The sequence below is a fragment of the Xenopus laevis genome, chromosome 2L, assembly GCF_017654675.1.
Source record: "Xenopus laevis strain J_2021 chromosome 2L, Xenopus_laevis_v10.1, whole genome shotgun sequence".
NCBI classification, from domain to species: Eukaryota; Metazoa; Chordata; class Amphibia; order Anura; family Pipidae; genus Xenopus; species Xenopus laevis.
The window spans coordinates 189,339,717-189,361,323 of NC_054373.1; the positions used below are offsets into that span (position 1 = coordinate 189,339,717).

General features: G+C 41.0%; 1 protein-coding gene across 5 annotated transcripts in view; it reads left to right on the top strand.

Moving 5' to 3' along the window:
- Nucleotides 1–21,607, top strand: part of LOC108708803 (teneurin-4) — an 878,105-nt gene that overhangs the window by 774,167 nt on the left and 82,331 nt on the right. For all 5 annotated transcript variants that reach the window (XM_041582864.1, XM_041582866.1, XM_041582867.1 and 2 more), the window contains 2 exons: nucleotides 8,051–8,236; nucleotides 18,432–18,578. In XM_041582864.1, coding sequence (XP_041438798.1) covers nucleotides 8,051–8,236; nucleotides 18,432–18,578 — 333 coding nt within the window. The remainder of the gene's footprint in view (nucleotides 1–8,050; nucleotides 8,237–18,431; nucleotides 18,579–21,607) is intronic.

Consider the following 21,607-nt stretch of genomic DNA (forward strand, 5'->3'; position numbering starts at 1 on the left):
GCAGGGTGATATCGGGTTAATCCGAACATTCGGCCCTAGAGCCAAATAATCGTATTACAACAAAGAGAATGGGCACCGACGGATTGTAGGACCTCATCAACTGGCTGAGGCGCTCCTCGATCACAGGGAAAATCAAACCTGCCCGATCGATATCAGGCCATTTTTTGGAATCAGGACCAATATCGGCATCTTTAATCTGCCCGTGTCTTTAAACTGGATTTCCCTTGGTGCCTTAACCCATAGCAACCAATCAGAGATCAGGGGCGTAACTATAGAGGAAGCAGACCCTGCGCCTGCAGGGGGGCCCAGGAGGTATAGGGGCCCCACGAGGCCCTAATTCATAACACAGTTTCAATAAATATTGGTAAAACAAGTCAACTGCTAAAAATTTTGGGGGCATGAAAAATAATTTGCTGTGGGGCCCAGTAATATCTAGTTAAGCCACTGTCAGAGATTTAACTCTGTATTCTAACCTGCGGCAGACTGATCTAAGCTAATTGGTTTCCATGGGTAAGTGCTCACCAAATGTTAGTAAACGAGTCCCACTGTTACAGGACTAAATGCCAATTACTAGTAACTCCTCTCTGCCAGCCCAGGCCGTACGGAATTTTTTTTAAGCAGAACAGAGTGACAGGAAAATGGTGTTAGGGGTTAAATTTACTGTATTTGGGAAATTACATTTTGTCCACAACAACCTATTGTCTGTCGTTATCTCATTATCTCCGCAACTCCCAGTAACTCCCAACAGATGATTCCCAAACTAATCAGGTCAACACTAATAAGGGAGAATTGAATCAGCAACCACAGCAACCGTCTTCGGACTTTTTAATAAGGCACAAAAGCAGTTTGGGTTTTAAAATGCAATTTTCTCTTATTCCTCCAGCGTTTGCTGAAATTTTAAGCAAAAACCCGGGAAATTACTGGTAAATGTCAGCGCACTCTCGCGGATAAAAGGGACTCGTTCTCTCTCATCCTCCCTGGGAATAAAAGCGCCGGGCGCGGAGTGTCGAGAAACAAAATTAGTTGGGATGTTTTATGTTCTTAGGGAAAATTGCTTTCCTCTGAGTTGGGGGCTGTTTGTAAAATCCACCAGCACCCCCAGTGATTGTTTCATGTGAGACGCGCAGAATCCTCCAAGGACGTCTCGCAATAAGTCATTTCAAATGTCTGTATTGTTTAATATCTGATTAAGTGTATGTAAAAGCTCATTTACCATCTATTAGTTATTATTTAGTGCCTTCATGACAGATATTTTATAATACAGGCTGAATCTTATACTGGGAGTGGCGGGACTGGCAAGCTATACACGGGCGGTTTTTTCCCGCGCTTTCTTCCGTTCAGCCGCAGGGGAGCGCAGGCGTAGACGCACTCAATTATTGTGAAGGGGGCTGTACTCACACAAACGCATGGTGGGACGCAGTAGGGACGCAGCATGTTGCATCACCTGAGTTCGGCGCACGTGTCTGTGTGAGTACAGCCCCCTTCACAATAATTGAGTGCGTCTACTCCTGATCTTCCTGCGGCTGAACCGAAGAAATGCAGAGGAAAAACCGCCGGTGTGTAAGAGCCTAATTCAGTCTTGTTTATCCCATGGGCAAGATTTTACTTAGGGCTCTTACTGATGAGCGGTTGTAGCTGCGCTCCCCTGCATTCCGTTTTTCTGCGTTCAGCCGCAGAAGAGCGCAGGAATAGACGCATTACGTTTTTGTCCAATGGGGCTGTACTCACACAGGTGCCGAACGCAGGAAAAATGCAGCATGTTGCGTCTCAACCTGCGTTCGGCGCCTACACGCGCCTGTGTGAGTACAGCCCCATTGGACAAAAACTTAATGCGTCTATTCCTGCGCTCCCCTGCGGCTGAACGCAGAAAAACGGAACGCAGGGGAGCGCAGCTACAACCGCTCGTCAGTACGAGCCCTTATACAAAATGTGTGTGTGATTGTGTGGCAGTTTTACACACCACTAGCCCAAGTGCATTGACTCACACAGAATGAAAACAGCCCAGTCGGAACATCAGGTTAACAAGTTACATCACTTTATTCCCCCATTATTTTCACACTTAACCAGTTTTTAATTAAATCTGACTTCTGTATCATTCAGATTCCCCTCCCCCGAAATCACAGATCCCATTGGAAGTGTCGGGCACAAAAGGGGTGATAGGGAGACCGTTACAATCCCTGCCCATCCCTTCTCTTCCCAATTCTTTTCTTTTTTCGAATCTGTTTCTGAGATTCTTATTGTTGGGACGGATTAGTGTCATGGGCCGAAGGAATTCTTTCTTTTTCTCAGCGCTGTGACCGAGGGGTCGTCAAGTGTCACGACTTTCGTCTCTGGCCAAAGATGTAGGAGGAAGCGTAGAAGGGATATCCGTGCGTACATACGGACAGATCAATGGGATTGTAATCAAGGGGTTTATTCAGTCAATTGTAAATACTTTAAGGGATGTTTAACAGCAAAGAAAAAAAAAGAGCCATTGGATGCCAAATATTTCTACAGAACAGAACATTAGTGACCGGACAAAAGTCTTTCTTTATTTCCAGAGCTGGGAAAGAGGGAACGTATTGTGTTGTGCGCAGGAAGCCATTGCAAGGCTCCTCCCCCAGTTTGATGGGCAATAAATGTAATTAATGCCGTCCTTAATGTGACACTAGAAGAGATGGGATGAGTTATTAACAGGAGCACTTGCTTGGAGCACCCACGTCCCCATTCTGAGCCGTTTCCATTTGTGGTTGAATTTCTACAATTTCTGCTCATTATTCCATTATTGTGGCCACCAGATCCCTCTTACAGCTCTCTCTGTTTTTATATTATGATTATGGCCTAAGCTTTGACATTTGTGCATTTAAAGGGGACCTGTCATCCTTAAGAAATAATTCCAAATTCTTTATTATCACGTTAGCTGAGCAAAATTAACTTCACTTACACGATATTTATCATTGAAATGTTGTTTCCTTCAGTCTTACAATCACACAATCACAACAAGCAGGCAGGGGCCATTTTGTGGACACGGTTATTAAAGGGATACTGTCATGAGCAAACAGATTTTTTATATTCAATTTTGAAATCTGACATGGGGCTAGACATATTGTCAATTTCCCAGCTGCCCCTGGTCATGTGACTTGTGCCTGCACTTCAGGGGAGAAATGCTTTCTGGCAGGCTGCTGTTTTTCCTTCTTAATGTAACTGAATGTGTCTCAGTGGGACCTGGATTTTACTATTGAGTGTTGTTCTTAGATCTACCAGGCAGTTGTTATCTTGTGTTAGGGAGCTGTTATCTGGTTACCTTCCCATTGTTCTTTTGTTTGGCTGCTGGGGGAGGGGGTGATATCACTCCAACTTGCAGTACAGCAGTAAAGAGTGATTGAAGTTTATCAGAGCACAAGTCACATGACTTGGGGCAGCTGGGAAATTGACAATATGTCTAGCCCCATGTCAGATTTCAAAATTGAATATAAAAAAATCTGTTTGCTCTTTTGAGAAATGGATTTGAGTGCAGAATTCTCCTTGAGTAGCAATATTAACTGATTCATTTTGAAAAAAATGTTTTTCCCATGACAGTATCCCTTTAAGATAAATTGTGTATCACCCCAAAATCTTGTGAATGGGGAACGTAATGGGCATGCGCAGTGCCCTATATAATTCTAGAGCCTGAGGAGGGAAGGGCCAATGTGAGAAGTGCCTGTAGGAAATGCTGAATTGAAAGTGAAAGTAATTGACTGCGGGACATATAGGGGCACATTTACCTAGGGTCGAATATCAAAGGTTAATTAACCCTCGATATTCGACCGTCAAAGTAAAATACTTCGACTTCGAATATCGAACTCGAAGGATTTACCGATATTCCTACGATCGAACGATCTAAGGAATAATCGTTCGATCGAACGATTAAATCCTTCGAATCAAGCGATTCGAAGGACTTTAATCCAACGATCAAAGGATATTCCTTCGATCAGAAAATTGTTTGGAAGTCTATGGGGACCTTCCCCATAGGCTAACATTGGCCTCGGTAGGTTTTAGGTGGCGAACTAGGGGGTCAAAGTATTTTTTAAAGAGACAGTACTTCGACTATCGAATAGTCGAATGATTTTTAGTTCGACTCGAAGGTCGAAGTCGAAGGTCGAAGTAGCCCAATCGATGGTCGAAGTAGCCAAAAAAACCATTCGAAATTCAAACTATTTTTCCTCTATTCCTTCACTCGAGCTAAGTAAATGGGCCCTATAGTATTTGATTGACAGCTCAAATATTTAAATACCTTTATAACAGCTATGGATGTTTTAATGTAAAAAAAACGAATTTGTGTTCTATGTTTAATTTGCAAAGAACTTTCATTATGCAGCTTTTTACGTGTAGGTGACAGGTCCCCTTTAATAGAAGATTTCATGAGTTCAGTCTTTGCTTTATCCATTATATGTAATGGCTCGTCCATTCTTTATTACATTCACAAGTCCAGGGGTTTCCAGCTTTGGCTCAGATCTCAGACCAGATTTGATCAGACTAGTGCAGGTTAATCTGGAAATGAAGCAGTTAACATGTTATATTTGCTCAGCTCGTCCCTTTTCCACCAAATCCTCTATGTCTGTTGTTTCAGAACCTGATACTGCGCCGGTGATTCCCATCTGTAATCACTCAGAAATAGTATTTATTATGGGAATGTTTCATGTTGGTTTAGTTTAAAGGAGAAGGAAAGTCTTTTTGCACTTGGAGGTGCCAAATGTTAGACACCCCCAAGCAGGGCCGCCATTAGAAATCACAGCGCTCTGTACAACAAAATTTTCGGGGAAATCACAGGGCACCGCCCACACTGGCACCCAAGCCCCACCCCAGATCCCGCCCACTCCACCCAAGCCCCACTCCATCCCACCCAAAAACCACACAGATATCAGCGCTAAATAAGTAACCCCCCCACACACAAGTTATAAAAAGCTATTGATGGTCAGGGCCCCCTTATAAGTTAAAAAAAACATTGGTGCCAGGGCCTCCATTATAAGTTAAAAAAAAATTGGGACCCCAAAAAATATTTTTTTTAAAAAAAAACATTGGTGGCAGGGGCCTATAGAATATTAAAATAATGCATTGGTGGCCAGGGGATTAAAAAACAAAACACAAATTGGTGTTCAGTAGAATTGAACTTGTGGCTTCAGGACTTCAATTTCGCCTCCTTTCGTGACTTCAGGTCTTTTCGCTGCTTCGGGAGTTCAGCTTCGGCTGTTTCCGTGGCTTCGGGTCCTTCGGCTTTTCAGCATTTCCGCATTTCAGCTGTTCAGGACTTCAAAAATAGCTGCACGGCTTTGGCGCTCTTAAGGGGGGACCTGGCTCTTTCAAAACTGCAGCACTGCCAGGCCCCCCATCATGCTCGGGAGGGTTGCCCCCCCTGTCCGCCCCTGATGGCGGCCCTGCCCCCAAGCGATTGTATTGACTTACCTGAAACCCCGGGCTGGTGCTCCTATCAGCAGAAAACTGGGGGTTATACCAGTGAGCACCACCGAGCGATCCTCTTCCCACTTCTTCTTTCTTCAAATTTCCGGAGGCAGACGCATGCGCAGTAGAACGAAATAGCGACTTTTTAGTTAAAGTGCGGCTTTTCGATCTACTTCGCATGCGCAGCCGTGCGGATACAGAGGAAGTCGGAAGATGATCTCTCCGTGGTGCTGACTGGTATAACTCTGGGCCGGGGCAGTTTTCAGCCCAGGGTTTCAGGTAAGTCAATACAATTACTAGGACTTGACTAACAGATAATAACTGTCCCATTTTTTGCAGGACAGTCCCAATTTTTACAGCTCAACTTGCTGTCCTGGATTGTTACTGAAATGTCCTGACTAGGGATAGGCGAATTTGACCCGTTTCACTTGGCCAAAAATTCCGCGCTGGCGAAATGTCGCCAATGGCCATTAAAGTCTATGGGCGTCTAAAAAATGTTGACGCACAACGCCATACAAGTTTATGAGAGTCGTTTCCGCTGTGAAAGAAGGTGAAAAAATTCGCCTATTTTAGTCCTGACTTTCTCTTTGATCTCCTGCACTGAACAGCCAGAAAAAGATACAAAACTTATAAAACTTATTTAAATAAGACAAAGTCTGCACTTAGATCCAATGGTAACAATTTAAGATAAGCAAAGAAACAATTATAACTATTTAAGATAAGCGGGTCTCTTGGGGAAACTGTGACTTGCAGCTTAAAGGGCAATTCACCTTCATTAGAAAAACTAACAGATAAAACTCTCAGAAATGTCTTCAAACATCCCATAACCTGAAAAATCGACGTGGTATTTAGGGGGTGTGACCATAAAATGGGCGCAGCCAAAAAATGTCACTGCAAATCTCCTTGAGTCGTAGATGACACAGGCCTGGCCGTTCATTGGCTGGTGTAATCTAGCGAGTGTGTGTGTGTCCTTGGCTTGTGCGTGGGCCCCAGAGGGATGGACTTTAGTACTTCAAATGGCAGTTTTTCTATATGGGATTATCCAAGCACATTATCCAAGCACATACTTAGAAGAAAAATATATCTTTGACAAAAAAAATGTGATCTTATGTGAAATATTTTAATAGAGACCTGTAGAGAATAAAAGTTCCAATCGATGGGGGTGGCAAATGTTAGGACACCCCCCAAGGAGTGTAATGACTTGCCTAATACCCCTGGGTACTAGCGAGCGATCCTCTTCCTTCCGTCTTTCTTCTCACACATATGCATGCACATTAGAATTAAAAGAATACGTTGGCACCCCCATCACTCCTTTAAGGGGTAGCATTTGCCAATTACTCCATCCAAATATACACCAGTCAAGGCAGGGTTTATCTTTAACTCCGGCTAAATATTGTGAAGGGTTTTTTGTTATAGTGAAAACTGCAAAGATGTGGAATTCTCTCCCTGAATCAGTGGTACAGGCTGATACATTAGATAGATTTAAAGGGCATGTAAGGCAAAAAAATTAAATCCCATTTTTACATTCTTTAATGAAAAAGAAACCTATCTCCAATATAATTTAATTAAAAAATTTGTACAGTTTTTATAAGAAATCTGACCGTATGCAGTGAAATTCTCATTTACTGCTGTGGATAGGAATTGTCAGACGGTCCCTAACTGCTCTGCAGGGAAACAATCATACTTATGTACAGCAGGGGGAGCTCCTGCTTTACTTCCCAGCCATGCAGAACTCAAGCAGCTTTGTTTGTTTCCCTGTAGAGCAGTCGGCGACTGTGTAGAGATTTGTATTGGATTTTATTTTTGCCTTTACATCCCCTTTACTGTTTCCAACTCCAGCTGCAGGGACAAAGATCATGGAGACAGATTTAAACAGATAAACTGGGATTCTATTTGGAGGATTATTTTGCTGCAGCCACTGGTTCTGCAGAGTTGGAGAAAGTTTGTATTAAACAATACAAAAACTATAAAATCCACATTAGATTACATGACAACACAGGACCCAGTGCAGTCTGTATATTCTGATTACTAATCAGTCTTGTTGTATCGGCTTCTGACAGATATTATTTGACTTGTGCTGTTTTGATCATTTATGACGATCGCTAAGCAGCCCAGACCCTACTGAGCATGTGCACAGTCTTGGTCTTGCAAAGATGTATAACAAAGTTACAAGATGGTGACCCCCTGTGGCCAACTTTGAAAGTATAAATCATTTGTTTGATTAGGCTTGTGGTGCAGTAAATTCATGTTTATGTTTAGTATAGAAAATACAATTTTCTAGCCTTATTCTATTTTACACTTTACTTCCGCTTTAAGAAGGGGTTGGATGGTGTTTAGCAAGTGAGGGAATACAGGGATATGGGAGAGAGCTCATAGTACAAGTTGATCCAGGGACTGGTCCCATTGCATCTTGGAGTCAGATGGGTTTTTTGCTTCCTCTGGATCAACTGGCAGTTAGGCAGGTTAAAAAAACTTGATGGTCGTGTGTCTTTTTTCAACCTAACTTACTATGTTACAACTCATTTCCTTCAGATGAAATAAGGAGAGTACAATGTATTCAATAGATTTCAGAAATGAAAGAATAATTGCTTGGTAGAAATATGTTTTAATGTTTCCCCTTGGTGTCCCACAGAGATCTGTGCGGCAGATTGTGGCGGCCATGGCATGTGCATTGGAGGAAGCTGTCGCTGCGATGAAGGCTGGATGGGCACTGCCTGTGATCAACGATCTTGCCACCCGCGCTGCAACGAACACGGAACATGCCGAGATGGGAAGTGTGAATGTAGCCCAGGGTGGAATGGAGAGCATTGCACTATTGGTAGGAGGGTTACCCTGACTGATCAAACAGAGTAACAAAAAGGATGGGGGGATGCTGCATGCTTATATAGAGTTGCTGGGGTGGGCTGCCTCCAGGAGCATGTGCTGCTTTGTACTTGGTTATGACATCATACATGCATCATGTGGGAACATGACAAAAATGTCCTTTCATTTGCTGATCAGATGTCCCTCGTTGTTGGAGGGGTTCAAGCCATAGTGTGTTTATTTCGTTTTTGGGCAATTCCTTTTTTTTACATAATCAAAGGGATACTGTCATGGGAAAAAAACATTTTTTTCAAAATGAATCAGTTAATAGAGCTGCTCCAGCTGAATTCTGCACTGAAATCCATTTCTCAAAAGAGCAAACAGATTTTTTTATATTCAATTTTGAAATCTGACATGGGGCTAAACATATTGTCAATTTCCCAGCTGCCTCAAGTCATGTGACTTGTGCTCTGATAAACTTCAATCACTCTTTACTGCTGTACTGCAAGTTGGAGTGATATTACCCCCTACCTTTCCCCCCAGCAGCCAAACAACAGAACAATGGGAAGGTAACCAGATAGCAGCTCCCTAACACAAGATAACAGCTGCCTGGTAGATCTAAGTACAACACTCAATAGTAAAATCCATGTCTCACTGAGACACATTCAGTTACATTGAGAAGGAAAAACAGCAGCCTGCCAGAAAGCATTTCTCTCCTAAAGTGCAGGCACAAGTCACATGACTTGGGGCAGCTGGGAAACTGACAATATGTCTAGCCCCATGTCAGATTTCAAAATTAAATATAAAAAAATCTGTTTGCTCTTTTGAGAAATGGATTTCAGTGCAGAATTCTGCTGGAGCAGCACTATTAACTGATGCGTTTGAAAAACATGTTTTCCGATGACAGGATCCCTTTAATGTAACACTTTCTTCATTTACTTAATACTGTTCATGTAGATAGCGTGTTGTGACTGCCACTTTGTAGGTCCTATATTAGCTGCGGATACATTGAATTCCATGGCAGATATAACGCTCGAGAGCTTTGCTTTATACAGAGGTGTTGTCCACACATGTAGATCACTCTGTATTGCTGTTAGTATGTCTGATGGCAGCTCTGTTCATATATTTGATTGGCTATAGGTTGGACTAGTCTTGTCAATTTGTTAAATATGTGGATGTATTTTGGGGATTTGGGGGGAGTAAGTTCTTTTCAGAAGAGAGAGAGCAGAATTACTAGATAAAAGAGACTGTTAAGATGACCATACACAGACAATAGTATCTACTGACTTTGGCACTTTGGGGCTGCTCAGGTCCCTCATGTGATCTGATCATTCTTCCCAAAATGACCACCCCCAAATGAAAGTCATGTCTACCATAAGTCTTCCTGACCATAGTAATTCAGAGAGTGGGGTTAATCTCTACTACTACTACTACTACTACTACTACTTTAAATATGTGTCAAGGGGTATGTTGATCACCAGGATGCTTCCCAAGAGTAAAGCAGTTTATTGTCCCAAAATTTAAATTTTTTTTGCTGTTGTCCTAATGTACATCTGAATACTTTAAGCATCTTACAGAGTTGTAGACCAACAATAGCTGGAGAGATGCATGTTGCCCTGACGTGAGACTCTTAAAATCATTGTTATTAGTAACCAACACCTAACCCTTGTTGAAGGTGCTGATTCAGCAACAGTTGGAAAGCTTCAGATCTGCCTTTGTTTTAAGGAAAAAGCTGGAAGGCCACTGTTTACATGTCCTTGATTTACGGGACGAGGCTCGTAAAATGTTAGTGAGTGAGAGAATTCTGAGACCAGATTCAATTGCATATATTGGTATTAAAACCACATGCTATTACTCAGGGCTGCACTCTGAGCTGTAGCACGTGGTCTCTTCAGATGGGAAGCATTATGGAGTGAAGACTGATGGCTTTTTTATTTCTATGAAACACCCGTTCTGGCCAAAAACAGCGCTGTGAAACCTACACAATGACAACCATAGACCTGCAATTTATTCCTAAAGCATCTTCCACACAGATAAACCCAAGCTAGACCACCCATGCACGGGCAGTAGATACATTGGCCAAACTCCATGTGGAACCTTACATCTGGCAATTTTCAACTAAGTATCGATGATCTAAGGCGGGGCTTTACTTTTTTTTTTAATTCAAGCTGGGATCCTTGATACCCACAACGGAGGCTAGAATTACTACTATTGGGTATTATAGATGAAATTTTACTGTATCAGTGTATATCTTGGGGACCCACTATAAACAACATGTTGACCCAATTTTTGGGTCTTGACCCATAAATTAACAATCACTGATCTAAGGGATTGTTGATTTATGTTCCTTTTGCATCCATCCATGCAAAGACATACATTGTCCAAACTCCTGGAGGAATTTGTGGAACCTCTTATCTATTTCGGGAGTGTTCCTCTAGGAACAAATGAGCTAAGGCTGGGTTTCCTTTTAATGGGACCCAGATTGAGTCTGGGATTACTCCTCTGCATCCAAGATTTAGAACATCATTTTATTATCTATTTCATTTTCATTTCTATTGGCTATTGTAGAAGGATAGCCAACATATCAAAGGGGATATTGTGGACCCAAAACAACATGGGGGTTCAGTTTGGGGTCCCCGATCTATTGATTATAAATCACTGATGGAAGGAACAGTCATAGGCCAAGCTCAACCAGCCATGCAAGGGGGACAGATACATTGGAGGTATGAGTGTCTGTTTTTCACATCTGATCATTTAAGTTGGGAGTGTTCCACTAGGCACAGATGATCTCAGGGAATAATTTATGTAAAATATAAGATAATCTTTTGTTTATTTGTTAGTTTTTATTTATTTTGTCACTTTCAGTACCATCTTTCACCCACTTTGACCAACAGTCACTGATATGGGATACGGGACACATTGATATGGGATACGGGATAACTTTTTAATGAAGAATGACATCCTAGAAATGGAAGACCTATTGTTTTAATCAGCTAGCAGTATACACATATATATATATATTACATATTACATATATATTACATGGTGCTATAACACCCCTTAACTCCTTCCATTAGATGCCAGGGCTGTTAGCAGCTGAAAGATTACCGTCAGGCCAAATACATTGCCTTCCTAAATTGTGCATATTCTGTGACCTTGTAAACTTTATTGCCTAAAGAATTGGCTCGATAAATTTATTGAATCTAAAAACAATTCGGCAAAGTCATAAACGTCAATGAGAGCAGAATAGAGCGATGCGAATGGAAAGTCATAAAGTCAGTAATATTGGCACAGATGAAAGGACATTGACTTGGAATGATATTAAGCGTTGCGGTAAGCGTTTTCCCCTTGTCCTTGTTTGATGTCTACCTGCATGGCATCCCTCTGTTTTCTGTTGAGTCTTTATGTGTCTTGTGTCATTGCATAATCTGCTTTCCTAGTGGAAAAAGAAGCTAATGTCCCATTGCTCTTCAGCTTAATGCCTCCATAATGCTTTTAAATGTGCAAGGAACATTCATACTGAGGGATTATGAAAGCAAGCATCTGAGTCTGGACCTGAGATTGAAGTGCTATGGTCTTTCTGCAGCAACATGGCCGATGTTTTGCCCAATTCAGCAGTCCACGACAACCAATCAGATCTTTCCTTTTTAGGCTTCAGCTGCTGAAGGCCAGTCAATGCAATATAATGACTGGTTGCAGTGGACTACAATTCTGGGGAAAACTTTGCCACCATAGAGACTTTTTTTGCCTTGCACCCAATGATATAGTTCTCTCCAGAGAGTAACGGGTTCTACAAAGAATGTTATTGGCTGCTAAACACAATGTACATCAAGCACAGGGATGTAGGTCCTATTAGTATTAATATATAGATTAAAATTGTAAGTAAATGGCTCCAGATGCTTGCAGTGATTATCCCTATTCCCAGCCAAGGTTTGTGGAACATTGATTCACATAGAATCTTTTCAGGTCGACAAAACTTTTCCAGAAAATGGAAAGAAAAAAAAGAATTCATTCCAAAATATCCTGCATTGCCAATTTTTGTGGAACTATATTGATCCAGTTCTCGTAATTGTGCAAATATGAAACCTGATTTGAAGTTTTTCACTCTGCAAGGCCTCAAAATGCTGCAGTGATGTAAACTGTTGGGTTCAAAATAGGACAGAATGTTCTGTTATACAGATAGCTAGGGATGTAGCGAACTGTTCGCCGGCGAACTTGTTCGCGCGAACTTCGACCGTTCGCGTCCGTCGAATGTTCGCGAACGTCGCGCGACGTTCGCATTTTGAGTTCGCGTTCGATTCGAATACAAATCGTTCGACCATTCGACCATTCGAATTCCTTCGACCGCTAAAAATCTAACGATTTCCATTTGTTCGAACGATTGTAAGCATTCGATCGAATGAAAAGCATTCGATCGAATGCTTCGATCGTTCGATTCGAATGAAAATCATTCGATCGAACGATTAAAATCCTTCGATCGTTCGAATCGAACGATTTTAGCGGGTGTTCGAAGTTCGCGAACTGTTCGCGAACGTTCGCATTTTTTGCCGGTGTTCGCGAACGGCGTTCGCGAACACCAAATCGGCAGTTCGCTACATCCCTACAGATAGCTAGAATCTCAGCTGCCATAAAGCAGGACAGGACTGCTGCTTACAATGGGGATCAGATAGGATCTGTGCAGCCACTGGGACAGAATGTTCTGTTATACAGATAGCTAGAATCTCAGCTGCCATAAAGCAGGACAGGACTGTTGCTTACAATGGGGATCAGATAGGATCTGTGCAGCCACTGGGACAGAATGTTCTGTTATACAGATAGCTAGAATCTCAGCTGCCATAAAGCAGGACAGGACTGCTGCTTACAATGGGGATCAGATAGGATCTGTGCAGCCACTGGGACAGAATGTTCTGTTATACAGATAGCTAGAATCTCAGCTGCCATAAAGCAGGACAGGACTGCTGCTTACAATGGGGATCAGATAGGATCTGTGCAGCCACTGGGACAGAATGTTCTGTTATACAGATAGCTAGAATCTCAGCTGCCATAAAGCAGGACAGGACTGCTGCTTACAATGGGGATCAGATAGGATCTGTGCAGTCACTGGGACAGAATGTTCTGTTATACAGATAGCTAGAATCTCAGCTGCCATAAAGCAGGACAGGACTGCTGCTTACAATGGGGATCAGATAGGATCTGTGCAGCCACTGGGACAGAATGTTCTGTTATACAGATAGCTAGAATCTCAGCTGCCATAAAGCAGGACAGGACTGCTGCTTACAATGGGGATCAGATAGGATCTGTGCAGCCACTGGGACAGAATGTTCTGTTATACAGATAGCTAGAATCTCAGCTGCCATAAAGCAGGACAGGACTGCTGCTTACAATGGGGATCAGATAGGATCTGTGCAGCCACTGGGACAGAATGTTCTGTTATACAGATAGCTAGAATCTCAGCTGCCATAAAGCAGGACAGGACTGCTGCTTCCAATGGGGATCAGATAGGATCTGTGCAGCCACTGGGACAGAATGTTCTGTTATACAGATAGCTAGAATCTCAGCTGCCATAAAGCAGGACAGGACTGCCGTTTGACTTTTTGAGCATTTGATTAAATTGGAGTTGTGCTATTGCTTGTCTCCGCTGAGGCATGCTTTAAAAGCCATAATAATAGTAGAGAATCTTTTTGAAAAAAAGCTGAATTTAAATATCTAGAGCAGAACAGGGGGAATTCTATGGCTATGAAGATTTTCATTCATCCAGGTCATGCTATATCTAGTATAAGTAAATCTAAAAACAATAATAATCATTATTAGGGAATTACAATTAGAGATGCAATAACAATTAAAGGCATACACATACATGGGCTGATCACTGTGCATGTTCTCTGTTCCATCCACCCAGTTTTGCCTGAGCCGAGACTTCTTCTTTCCCATTAACGTTCAATCCTCTTCTTTCCCTTTGTGCTTTGTAGCACAGCCGGCTAGTAGCCAACACTTATTCAACCCAACCTTAAATGTCCTGTCTTTTATTCCCCAAGCTCACTATCTGGATAAGGTAGTGAAAGGTACTGTATTGCTCTTCCTTCCTTATTCTCCTATTGTCTTTGTGTCACACCGAACTTTATAGATATTCTTTCATCTGCGCACAGCAAATTAATGACAAAACGTATTGATATTTTTTTTCCCGTAGCAATCTGCCATTTAAAGAATTTTTGGTTTACTTAAGGAAGCTCTTAAAGGGCAAATTCACCATTACAATTTAATGTAGTGTGAGGGGAGGGTTAGGAATTGGCCTGAGTTCTTCTTTTTTTGTTTTAAAATGTTTGGAAAAAAAAAATGAAAGACCATTCACAAAGTTTCTTCTTACTTAGAAAAGCAAAAGAGAATTTAAGTTCAACTTCCCCTTTAAATGTTAAAGTAATACTGACCTTTTTTTTTATAACTTAAAAGAACAGCAGTATTATTAGACATGCAGCATTATATTGTTTTTTGTTTTTAAACAAAAGGGCTTCTAAGCCGTCGCGGCCCAGCAGTAAGTCCTCTCCCAATATGGAGCCACCAGTGTGGAAAGTGAGTCTCTCCCATTGGTCACACTGGGCTGGAGATGCTGAAATCCAAATGCTGGAGAACAAATGGGAACAAATACAACGGGATTGTGCTGCTCCCAGTGGAACGGAAAGGCTTTTCCATGCTCAGGCCATTTTAGCCTGGTTATAGCGTTGGGCGGTGATAAGTAGTGTTGGCCTGCAGGGTGGCTTAGGGTCACCTTTGTTTTAGAAAACAAAAGGAAAATGCTGTTATTATTCTTATACAGGTATGGGACCTGGGGTTTTCCAAATAATAGATCATTTGGATCTTCACACATTAAGGGGGTTGTTTACTAAACTCCAGTCGGACAATTTTGGGAAAAACTTTAATTTTTACGTTTTTTTTTTTTTAACTCAAATTTTTCGAGAACTATTAAATCCTGATGCAGCAAAAATCCAGAATCGGAAAACTCTTCATCTCGGAACCTGCCAAGGTTGTGTATAAGTCAATGGCCCCGATCCTATTTTAACGTTTCTGTGCTCTGCGTTGGAATGAGCCAGGAAATCCGACCTTTTTGAGCTTGTCGGGAAAAAGCCAGAATTGAGTGATAAAAAAAAAAAACTCATACAATTCTGGTTTTTGCTCGAGTTTTTACTTGAACTGATTAAATCAAGCTTTTTTTTTAATAATAAATAAGGTCAAATCGGGTATTGGAGTAAAAAAATGAGATACATTTTGGATTTTAGTAAATAACCCTCTAAGTCTACTAGAAAATCATGTGTATGATGTCATAAACCAGCATTAAGGAGGAAGGGACCACATTTCTCTAACAACCCAGTGGCCCAGTCTGTTTTTATTATATCTTCAGTGGCCATTTGTGTGGCAAACTGGTATACAATCAACTGGTATACAATCAACTGGTATACAATCAACTGGTACACAATCAACTGGTATACAATCAACTGGTTTACAATTAACTGGTATACAATCAACTGGTATATATTTTACCATTAGAGCCAAAGATGTGTGTGTCCAGTGTTAGAAGCAATAGAGAGATTTCCCATGTCCTTTAATTTTTCTTTTTAATTATAGAATATCTTTCCCTAATTGGTTCAGCACAGAGACTAAACAAATATTTCCATGTAATGGATATTATTCAAAATCATTTGACTTGAAAGCCTGAGCAGACATACTACATATAGGTTAAGTGCTGAATGTATGTACATGTATGTGTAGCCTCTTCCTGCAGTATGAGTGCATATACTGGGATAGGCCAGGGTTTCTTATCACTGACATTCAGATACAGTGTTTAGTGTAGCCATTTTATTTTTATTAACATGTATTTATATAGCGCCAACATATTGCGCAGCGTTGTGTTTTCTGTTGTAACCGGATTTTCTTTAATGTGATTGTGTATACAAGTGAAAGTTTCCTGGGAAGTTATAGTAAATGTAAATTATTATTTTTCGTTTTTGATTTATTTAACGGAGAACTAAAGCCTAGACCGTAATCTGGGTATAAATGTTGTATTTTATTTAGTGAAAGTACTGTACCAGCCCAGAGGTTCAGCAGCCCTATAACCGTAATGATCAATATTGTCTACAGCAGCTCCCCATCTTGGATCTTGTTCGGCCATCTTTGGTGTGTCAGTGGCACTGCACATGCTCAGTTTGCCCTGGGCTGCTGTTGAGGCTGTAAGATTAGGGGTCGTGGGAAATCATCAAGCGGTAAATGAGCTTCAACTGCTATAGAAGCTGAGCCTACAGGGATGATTAATTAATTCTGATGCAGAATACACTGGTTTCTGACATGTAGGGGCACATTTACTTAGCTCGAGTGAAGGAATAGAATATAAAAAACTTTGAATTTCAAATGGTTTTTTTTGGCTACTTCGACCATCGAATGGGCTACTTCGACCTTCAACTAAGACTTTGAATCAAACGATTCGAACTAAAAATCGTTCGACTATTCGATAGTCGAAGTACTGTCTCTTTAATAAAAAACTTCGACCCCCTAGTTCGCCACCTAAAACCTTCTGAAGTCAATGTTAGCCTATGGGGAAGGTCCCCATAGGCTTTGCTAGCTTTTTTAGGACGAAGAAAAATTGTTCGATCGATGGATTAAAATCCTTCAAATCGAACGATTCGAAGGATTTAATCGTTCAATCAAATGAATTGCGGTAAATCCTTCGACTTCAATATTCGAATTCATAGGATTTCGGCAGTCAAATATTGAAGGTTAATTAACCCTCGATATTCGACCATAAGTAAATTTGCCCCGTAATGTGAATCTGAATTAATTACTAATCAACTTTGTTTTGTTCAATTTATCTTGTATATAGATATATGCTGTATATTGTGAGTCTGTCCCCACACTTAGATAACTGGCGGTAGCACAGAGCATGTGCTGTGAATTATTATTATCAATATTATAAAAATAAATTTATAAAATGGCAATATATTCAGCAGTGTTGTACAGGTATGGGACCTGGTATCCAGAATGCTCAGGACCTGGGGTTTACCGGATAAAGGATCTTTCCATAATTTGGATCTTCGTACCTTAAGTCTACTAGAAAATCATATAAACATGAAATAAAGCCAATAGGCTGGTTCTGCCTCCAATAAGGATTAATTATATCTTAGTTGGGATCAAGTAGAAGCTACTGTTTTATTATTACACAGAAAAAGGAAATCATTTTTAAAAATGTGGATTATTTGGATAAAATTGAGTCTATGGGAGATAGTCTTTCTGTAATTCAGGGCTTTCTGGATATTGGGTTTCCAGATAACCAATTCAATACCTGTATAATCAGTGTCGGACTGGCCCACAGGGATACCAGGAAAACTCCCGGGGGGCCCAGGTGTCAGTGGCCCTTGTGCTGATAAACATTTGGCCTATTTCATGGTCATTCCCTATTTCTATGAGAACAAAGAGACTAAAAAGATGGAATAATAGATTATAGTCTGTAAAGAAAAGAGACTATAGAGGTTGAGTGAGTAGAGGAATTATAATAGTACTGAGAGTGGGCCCTGGTCTAAGGTTTCTGGGTGGGCCCCTGGTGTCTCAGTCCAACACTGTTTACAATAGATGGGGGTATATATTAAACTTAAAAATAAAATATACAAAAATAATCAAGACAAGAGCAAGTGAGGGCCCAAAACACCAGCAGGAAAGAAGATGGGGAGCTATTGGGGCATCTTCAGATTTTACCTGCTAAATGGCTGGGTTGGCCTTAGGCTGTTAGAAAAGTCCTAACATGTGTAGCGTTTCTACCCTTCGTATTTGCTAAGCTTTAGTTCTCCTTTAATGTTTTAATCCTGGAACAAAAAAACCCAGCTTCACCCGAAACGCTGTGGTTGTTCCCCATGCTGTATATCAAGGACTTGCACCCCAGCAGCTAGGCAGCAGCAATTCATTCCATTTATTGCTGAAAACACTTTGTTATTTATTCCATATTTTACTTAATGACTGATTGTTGCTCAGCAGTATCACAATCGGCCGGATTATGCCGTCTCTCAGGATAGACACATGAGTCGTTTAGTTGCAGCAGGAAGAATAGTTGGGTCAGGAGCAAAGCGCTGGTCTCTCATGTACCATTAGCCTTATCTGACTATTACAAAGGATCATGACGTGAAATTGGAGGTTTTTGCAAATGAACCAATATATGTTTATTTATTTTATTTTAGAGGGCTGCCCTGGACTGTGCAACGGGAATGGAAAGTGCACCCTGGATCTGAATGGGTGGCATTGTGTCTGTCTGGTGGGCTGGAGGGGACCCGGATGTGACATCTCCATGGAAACAGCTTGTAACGACGGCAAAGATAACGATGCAGGTACGTGAACTGGTTATAGTAAGTGCTTGTCACTAGCCCATTCTTATGATGGAGTCATTGCAGGGCATGGGCTAGTAATTGCCCTCTGGGCAACGAGTGTTTACAGGCCATGTTTGTCATTTACTTCCACTTCATTCAAATCGCTTCTTCTCATGCCCAAGTCCACTTCTTGTGAATCCAGTCTGCGGGCAGATCTGTCCTGTGCGTCTTCTACATCTATTTGTCAATCTGAGCTTCATACAAAGCACATGCCCTTTATTTCGCTACCTCGGCTCTTACAATGGCACTTTAAGGGGTTGTTGCCTTTAAATGACCTTTTAGTATGAAGTAGAGAGGGATATTCTGAGACAATTTGCAATTGGTTTTCATTTTCTATTATTTGTGTTTTTTTTACTTATTTAGCTTTTTATTCAGCAGCTCTCCAGTTTGTATTTTCAGCCATCTGGTTGCTAGGGTCCCTAATCTCCCTAGCAACCATGCACTGATTTAAATAAGAGACTGGAATATGAATAGGAGAGGCCTGAATAGAAAGATGAGGAATAACATGTTGCAATAAAATAAATGTGTAGCCTTACAGGGCATTTGTTTTTTTAGATGGGGTCAGTGACCCCACTTGTGAAAGCTGGAAAGAGTCAGAAGAACGTGGTTAATGATATATATAAAAAATAAATAATGAAGACCATAAAAGTTGCTTAGAATTGGCCACTCTATAACATACTAAAACTTACCTTAAAGGTGAACCACCCCTTTAAAGGAACAGTGACAACTAAAGAGTTTTAAAGAAATTATAATATAATGTAGTGTTGCTACATAGGGGGTGTTTGCTTCAGAAACTCTACTATAGTTTATATAAACAAGCTGCTGTGTAGCCATGGGGGCAGCCATTCAAGCACAGGATACACAGTAGATAACAGATAAGTACTACTATAGTTTATATAAACAAGCTGCTGTGTAGCCATGGGGGCAGCCATTCAAGCACAGGATACACAGTAGATAACAGATAAGTACTACTATAGTTTATATAAACAAGCTGCTGTGTAGCCATGGGGGCAGCCATTCAAGCACAGGATACACAGTAGATAACAGATAAGTACTACTATAGTTTATATAAACAAGCTGCTGTGTAGCCATGGGGGCAGCCATTCAAGCACAGGATACACAGTAGATAGCAGATACAATATATTATCATTTCTTTAAAATACTTTTATTTTCCTATATATAATACAATTAATGCTAAAAATGCAGAAATATCTAAACATTCCCTTTCAATCAAACACCCACTATTCTATTTCTCTTATCATTTCATCCTGTTCATTCCTATTGGCCCCTTAACTGCGGATTTTAGACTTTCTTCAGAACGTGACAGAACAACCTTTAGACTCGGGGCCGCAGTGAAGCCCATTCAGGATCCCACTGAGTTGGGAAAAGGAAAAGAACCTTTGGAAATGTGACGCACTGCGAGAGAATATGAGGCTAAATCAGACCTCGTCTCATTCTGGGCTCTTGTCCTTATCCCGTCTCTGGAGGTTCTCACTCCCTGGGAAAACTCTATTGGCCACGCTGACCGTTTAGAAATAACCAATCTATAACATACTCAAGGTTAACGTAGAAATGAACTACTCCTTTAAGGAGGATTTAAAAGCTCCATCTGTTTATGGGTAGTTAAGAGAGTGCACACTACAAGCAATAATGGTTGCTTCATCATTTGTTTGGTATTTAGCCTAGATAAGACACCTGAAAGTCAGAGACTTAAGCAGTGGGTTGGGCTAGAACACTGTGATGGCAGCTTACAGGGGAGGGGCAGGACATCTGCAATGGAAGCAGTGGGCGGGGCTAGAACTTTAATTACAATTTACAGAGAAAGAGACAGGGAGTTTGTAACTTACACAGTGGGTGGAACTTAAAGTTTTTACAGATGTCAGCGAGAAGGTCAGGGAGTCTGTGGCTTAAGAAGTGGGTTGGGCTAAAATAATGTAATGGAAACTTACAGGGGGAGAGACTGAGTGTCTGCAGTTCAAGCAGTGGGCACATTTAAAAAGCTGCTGCCACACAAGGGTCCTAATAATTACAGTTTAGGTCAATGGAGGGGAAATCATGAGCTTTTTGCCACCTAAGAGTCTTTGAGTTTATTTTACTTTTAGTATAATGTAGAGAGTGATATTCTGAAACAATTTGCAATTGGTTTTCATTTTTTTTTATTATTTGTGCTTTTTATTCAGCAACCAGTTTGCAATTTCAACAATCTGGTTGCTAGGGTCCAAATTCCCCTAGCAACCATGCATTGATATGAATAAGAGACTGGAATATGAATAGGAGAGGCCTGTATAGAAAGATGAGAAATTAAAAGTAGCAATAACAATACATTTGTAGCCTTACAGAGCATTTGCTGCTTAGGTGGGGTCAGTGACCCCCATCTGAAAAAAGGAAGCAATCAGAAGAAAAAGAAAAATAATTAAAAAGCTATAACAAATAATTAACGAAGACCAATTGAAGGGTTGCTTAGAATTGGTAATGGAATAACATACTGAAAGAGTTTTCTTTCACATTTGATCACAAACTGGGAAGCATGAAATAGTGAGATTCACGAAAGCGCTTCTGCTCTAAAAACACATTTGAGAATTGAATTCCGCTTTTCGCCCGACTTTGATGACTATTTCCATATTCCCAGAGTACAAAGTGACCTGTGACTCGCTGGTGTCACGCTTTAAATTTAAAATCCTCCTCCTGGTGATATTATTTGGGATGTGAAGAGACGTGGCTGCTCGTGAGCCATTCACTATGTAAAGTGGCTGCTCCAATAATCCTGCTCTGTCTGACTCTGAAATCACTTGCCTCACAAAACTGCATTAATGGAAGTGCAGCCGTCATAAAGCCGGAGATTTTCTTAATTGGCGACATAAAATTGGGGTTTTTCTCCCAAACTGTCCCAGCGTTATGAAAAGCAACAAGTTTTACCACCTAATGTCAACTCCAACGCTCCCTCCCTAGAACTTGTTATACTTTAATTATATTACAAGCAATAATTTCAT